The following is a 6,840-nucleotide window of genomic DNA, read 5'->3' on the forward strand; positions in this document are numbered from 1 at the left end:
GGTGCATCTACACGTGCTGTTAAGGTGAAGCAATAAAGTCTGGTGCTTGTCATGCCAGAGTTTATTGTTCCTGGATGCCATGTTTACATGTGTGCCCAGGATTGTAGCAAGCTGAGCTAGGTCAGAGCAGCCCCGGTTGGTAGAGACCCAGGGCAGGGTGGTTCAGCCTGCCAGCTCAGGGCATCTCTGACCCGGCTCCGTGTGCTACGGAGGGTCTGGCTGAGGCATGACGGTGATCCAGCGTGGGGCTAGCCAGCAGGCAGGCCCTGCACTGAAGCACCCTCATGACCCAGCCAGTCATGTCACCATCTACACACGTGCTGCTGCTCATGAAAAAACTCTGCAGCAGGATAGTACTTGTATTAATTAGTTTCCTGTGGCTTAATAGGGCTGTGCATATAGACAGGAGATGTTTACTGCGGAGCTAATTAGTCTACTCCGCAATAAATGTCTCATGTAGACACGCCCACTGAATAGCTTTTGGATATAATTCACCCAATCAGCTCAAGGCTTGGGTTCCTATTTTGAAGGGTAGCCTGACACTAATTATGATTTGATTCTGAACCATACCTCCTGGCAGAGGCTGAGAACTCTTGAGTCTCATTTAAGTTAAAGTTGATCAGCAGCTTATAGGAGATGTTTGGTGCCTGACATGCACACCCAATTTTTAGAAAAGCTGGTGTTCTGCCCTATATCAACAGTTTGATTTGTGTTCCTTCTCTGTGTTTCAGGACGAGTTGGACTATGGAAAGACATCTTCACTGTTTCAATGAATGAGAAATTTGATTTAGTTTATAAACAGAAGATGGGAAAGTGTGACCTCACATTTGACTTTTATTTATAAAAATGCATGCATACAATATTCAAATACTAGCTAGAAGTGCTTTATGCATTCATTTATTACTTGCTGGACAAACTACTGTAGCTATTGTGTGTAACAAGATTTAAAAACAAAGAAGTTTAAACCATAGGGAATATGATTATGATCTGGAACAAATGTTTATCTTTTAGTACTTTAATCCTTCATTCACATTCAAGAACCTCCTAGATAATATTAGAATACTCAGCTGTTACGGAATGTATTATATAAGGTATATATCATATACGCAGCTAGAATGTACACCTTTTCAGTCCCACAATTATTAATGTATTTTATAAAAGCTTTTCATTGGAACCTAATTAGCTTTCAGAAAACCAAATAGAAGTTTATTTCAGAGGGAAATCAGTAACAGGCCAAAACTGTACGCGAGAGTGATCTCAGGGGTTAGTTGTCACATTTATTTTTATAGCTGGAGTAACAAGTACAAAATAACCCTGTCGCAAAATGGTAATGGATAAAGATGGGGACTTCCTTTAATTTCTGCGCTTCCATTATCTCTGTGGTTTCTGAGGGGATACCATTTACTGGTGAGACTGACCTGTTCATGAGACACAGCTGTGGTCACCATCCCCCCTCCCCACGCACACACTTACACATGCTCTCACAGCTGACAACATGTAGTTGTATTCATAGAGATGAGGTTTGTCCTTGGGCAGAAGGCCATTAAAAGAATCCTTTTGCCACCTGAGTCTCATGCAGGCATTCACAATAGTGTGACTTACGTGGTGCACAGACCTTGTGCTGGACTTCTGTTCACAAGGCCATTTTTCCTGCGATTTTCTATGCGCTTCCCTGGTTTTCTGTAGAGACATGAGTTTGAGACTGAACATATCAGGACAAACAGTGCTTTCTCTTCTCAATGAAATCACAGCACTTGAGGGCACTTAGTGTTTTTGCGCTACAGGACCCATTTAGACATAAGTTGATGGATGTCTAGGCTGGTACAAATACATAAATGAAATAGCAGTAGAGAAGATATTTGATAAATATTCCAGTAGAGGGGAGTAGAACACAAGCAGCAGTGCAGGATACAGTTGCAGTTACTGACTGTCAGCCAAGAACAGTCTGAATTCTAATCATGATTCAAGTTTATTTCTGTACGTCTTTTTAGTTCCCTAACTTGCCCTCAGGCAGTTGCATACCCAACCTGGAGCAGTCTACCATTACTGTGAGATTCTCCAGAATCATTTTATTTTTGATCCTCAGTTAATTGCATTTATATTTTTAAGTTTTCAGCTGCAGGAGGCCTTATTTTACTAGCCCTAGATTCTGTCTCAATAAAAGCTGTGACGGACTAGCAGATTTTAATATTTTAGTTCTATTGGAAAAAAAGCTGTTGGTACAGCAGTTGGCAAGTTGTGTAGCATGATGTCGCTTGACAGCACTTTTCCTTGTATATTTGTGAGTGAAACTGCTATCAGTGAAACTTTATTTCTATTTTTATATTTTTAGTACTGTATGAATATTAAGCACTACACATTATACTTCTGTGCTTGCTTGCTTATTTAATAAAGACATGTTCCATGCATGGTGTTTTGTTCATTTGTTTCATGAACATGTATAGGCTGAAAAACATCTACCCTTTGGGTGGCTTTTCACGTGGTCCAGGGTGGCGGGTATGGGGGTGGTGCTTTAATTACAGCAGCTCTCAGGAGCTGCTCTAATTAACGTGCCTGCAGCATTTTGTGTATTCAGCATCCCACACTTCAAAATGGTGGCAGAGGCACTTTAACTAAAGTTCGTTTGGCGAGCTTTAGTTAAAGTGTCCCTGCCACCATTTTGAAGCGTGGGGATGCTGAATACCTGTGATGTTCAGGCTGCTGGAGCAAGCTAATTGGCATGATCCAGAAGACTTGGTTAATTGAGTCTGCTCCAACGCACGCTAATTAGCACGTCAGAGCAGGTGTCTGGTACATGTGTAAGTGCCTTTTGAAATCACTGTTTTCTTGTCAAGTATCAAAAGGCCAGAGGCACATGTATACTGTGATGGTAGCTAAAAGACTTAGCCTACACAGAGGGCCAGTGACAGTGATGTTGATGAGGGGTGGAGGGAGAAAAGCCAAAAAACAAGCTACCCCTCAGAAAGACAGACCAACTGTCTTGTTAAGGAAATACCATCCTCCTCCTACTGTCCAGGAGGACTTTATTGCTGACTCAAGTAATTACTGTTGTGCAAGACTGTTGTCTTCAGGACTCAGGCTGGGGAGTGTTGCCCTGGACAGTTACTCCTCTTTCCTACATCATGGTCCTTGATCTCATTTTTGCAATGTTAGTCAAAATTCATCCTTGAGAAGAGAACCAGCTCAAAGCTTGTGCCCAGAATAACCTCAAACTGTCCTTTAAGCACTGTGGCCCAGATCCTGAAAGGTATTTAGGTACTTACCTTGAAATGAGTAGGAGTTAAGTGCTCAGAAGTGCACTTCTGAGGTTCTGGGTTTTGAGGTGTAATCCAAATAGGGGTAATGCATAGTCTTCACATTGGCTTTCTGAATTTTTTCCACAGAGAATGCCTCTCTGAGCCAAATATAATAAAACTGATGACAACAGAAGAGGGGAATAGGAAAAAAGGTTTATAAAATCAACAGAGTATTTGGAGAAGTTTTCTTAATCATTCCAGTAACACTTTATAAACAACTATATTTTTATCTCATGTTGAAAGAACATTCTACTAGCTTGGAACAGCAATTGGAAGTCAGTTTTGGAATTTCATTGTAATTTAATTATGTAACTTGGGAAGCATTTAATTATAATTATAATTATAAATATAATTAAATTATAATTCTGCAGAGCACAGGAAAATAAGTTGGATGTCTCACACTGGTAATTATAGTGATACTACAACTATGCTAAGAGATAAAATGGCAGGCTGCTTTTCTCAGGACCCACATCCTAGAAGACACAAGACATCCTCAACTTTGGTAAAACCTAATGGGAATTGAAGCCAGTTGGCACCTCAGAGAGTCTGTCCACCACTGAGCAGATATGCATTATGCATTGGTCCAGAGGGCCTTGATCTGGGTGCAGCTTTCAAACTGTCAAACCTGATCTAGAAAATAAAGTATGACAGAGTAAACATGGTTAAGGCACAAAACTGGGTGTGGGGGTCTGATTCTAATCCCAGCTGTACAGGAGGCCATGACAAGCTGCTGTAACTTAGGCCCCATCTACACCAGTTAATCAGGCCTTAAGTGGTTGCACAGCCTCATGTTTGTTCAGTTATAGGCATGATAAAAAGAGGAATAAGCTACAAAGTTATTCCACAAAATATGTGTAGTAATTTTGTTGCTGCCTCCTATTCTGCCATTAATTGAATGTGTGGCCAGGGGGCCCTGTAACTGGGAGCCCTGTCAGCAAATTGGAGCTCCCAGCTGGGGGGGTGGGTCACAAGTGTGCATGGCATCCCCATGACATGGAGTACCCCCATGCCTGGGACACTGCATCATTTGTGGTCTTCCAGCTTCAGAAGGGCATGAAGCATGGCTGGGGTACCACAGCTGGGACACTATGTCAGCTGCAGTCACCCTGCCATGGGCACCCCATGGGGTGTCCCTACAGCTGGGAACCCTGTCAGTGGAGGGGGCTCCTAGTCACAGGATCTTGCTTTTTGTTGGTCCAGGGTTTAGCCCAGGCTCAGGCTCCCCCTGCACCCGCAATGAGGCATGATGGGATCAGATTCGTGAAACCACAATCAAACCTTGTGCCATGCATGTGTGGCATGGCAGGAGGCACTATTGTGTGGACTGTGCATTACATCTCATCGTGCCTTTACCTGCCCTTAGAGCCACACTGAGGCTTCCTTAAAGAGATGAAACAGCTCCCAAAAGGGCCCAGGGCTGAAATGAGGCTGTGTTACAGCATACCCCAGGTTTCAGCTCCCTGTTATCTAACTGCTCAAAGCAGGTTTAATTAACACAGTGTTTAAATGCCAGGAGCAACCAGAAGCCTTCTTGAACTAGGACTCCCAACAGTGCTACCACCATGGAGCTGACTGCATGATAGCACAACTGAAGTCATTTTGCAAAATCTCAAGTGCCTAGGAAAGGTTTAAATGATCGCTAGATTTTGAATTAAGCATTAAAGGTACATACAGAAAAAAGAACAGTGTGAGAAATTTTCACTTTCATACTTTGCTAGTGTTCAGTCCTTTTTTGTGGGGAAATATATAATAATATGGCAATCACTACTGAGGCTCAGTTGCTTGGACTATAATTATAAATGCTCTGATTTGTTATTACCATTGATCATTCAGATTCTTCCCCCAAGCTTGCCCATGTCATAAAAAGCCCCACTTAGTGGCTGAAAGAAGATATTTAAAAAGGCTTTAAAAGAGATCTAGTCTTTATAATCAAAGGGGAAGGCTAAAAAGAGACTCAGCTAAATTTATTAGTAAAAAAATCAATGACCACTGGAAAAGGAAGTCTCAGGAAACGTAAATTGTTGCTGGGGGACAAACAGCAGAAATGTTATAAATAGTATTATTGCACTCTGTGCATTTTCTCACTAAATCATCTATCATCTTGCTTATATAAAATGTATAGCCTGGTACCTTCCACTGGTTGAATCACAAATTGTGCAGCTCTGTATGATTCTGTTCCCTTTTGAAAAACAGATGGTGCAGAATAAATATAAACCATTATCTCTCCAGATAATGATAAACTGGGCATTTGGACATGATGGTGGCATATTAGTTGATAATGGAGAAAGAGTTCATGAAAATAAGCTTTTTCATTTAAGAATGGGGGAATCTCTTGCAAAATTAATTCTCAAGATGTGCAAACTTTGGTCACCCTTACAGTGATGGGTAATGTTCATTTGTACCAACTGTAGAAATATGTGTACATGCTGCTTGCCTGTGCTTTCTTCTGAAGAAGGAAGGGCAGAATCACTCAGCAAAGCTGATTCTCTTTTCTGACTGTATCTGTCCAGATCTACACTAATGAACTTCCTTAAATATGTTGTTGGTGCAGTTTCATTTTCTCCCCAAAACAGGAAGCAAACTTCAGGTTCCTCTCACAGCTGCTTTAAAACATGTGCACTTTTCTTTTTGGGAAGAGCCACCCCTTTAAGGAATCTACTTACCCAGTGGCCTTGTTACAAAGTAATACAATCCTTCCCCAGATTTCCTTTACCAAATGGAATCCATGTTCATGGAGATTTAGGTTCTGCTAATTTTAGCAATGCCCAAGGCAAGCAGGTCCAATAGAGCTGCACCATGCACAAGGGCACCAGGACACAGTTGTGCCCTGAGGGAATTCGATTACAAAAGTGAGCTGCAAAAAGTGATGGCAAGTCATAAGAAAAATAGTATTTATAATCAGGACTTCTGCACTGTTACTGCAATAAAAGGCTACAGTGGAGAATGCAGTTCCCTAAATCGCTTGCATTCTAATATTATAAAAGCCTAACTCTGTCTGTCTGTTTGTCCATAACACTTTATTCACGCTCTGATGGGCTGATGGAAAAGCTAATCGGTTTCCCCACCCCTCTCCTTGCAAGAGGCAGAACAGTGGTAGCATAGGGCATTAGGTGGTGGCACTCCAACCCAGCCCCCACCCCGCCATCATTTTTGATGGGCAACTGGCTAGTTCTTAAATGAAGACCATGCAGCCCAACGCTTCTCAGATGTGTCTTGTATTTCTTTGGTATTTACTATTTCTAAGGTGCTACATCAGGGTGGGCAAAATGGCAGATCCAGCCAGTGGCCGGACTCCATTTCCCACCAGACCTTGCCCATGTCACTGTGGCCAGCTTCCATGGAGACCCCAGGAGCAGTGGTGTCATGACAGTATGGGGCCAGGGTTTCCATGAAAAGCAGTGCTGGCAGGGCATGTAGCTAGGCAGGGAGCTGCTTCAGGGCCAGGGCTGGGATTTTGCTGAGAGCTGGGGTAGAGCCATGATCTGCTGCCTGCACACCCCTGCCCCAGATCTGGACCACACTGTCACCACCACAAGATCCCAGC

At 42.6% G+C, this 6,840-nt stretch overlaps 1 protein-coding gene across 2 annotated transcripts in view; it reads left to right on the top strand.

The window, feature by feature from the left end:
• The window catches only part of SULT4A1 (sulfotransferase family 4A member 1), a 47,813-nt gene extending 45,405 nt beyond the window's left edge, over positions 1 to 2,408 (top strand). Inside the window, exon 8 of one of the 2 annotated variants that reach the window (XR_002102818.1) lies at positions 732 to 817. Coding sequence is in view for 1 of the 2 variants with exons in the window: in XM_019544332.1 (XP_019399877.1) it covers positions 732 to 844 (113 nt within the window). In the remaining variant the exon portion in view is untranslated. Of the gene's footprint in view, positions 1 to 731 lie in introns of both variants that reach the window. The other variant, XM_019544332.1, reaches the window with a different exon arrangement.
• Positions 2,409 to 6,840: the final 4,432 nt, after the last annotated feature.

Source organism: Crocodylus porosus, unplaced genomic scaffold (genome assembly GCF_001723895.1).
Source record: "Crocodylus porosus isolate Cpor-Errol unplaced genomic scaffold, CroPor_comp1, whole genome shotgun sequence".
NCBI classification, from domain to species: Eukaryota; Metazoa; Chordata; order Crocodylia; family Crocodylidae; genus Crocodylus; species Crocodylus porosus.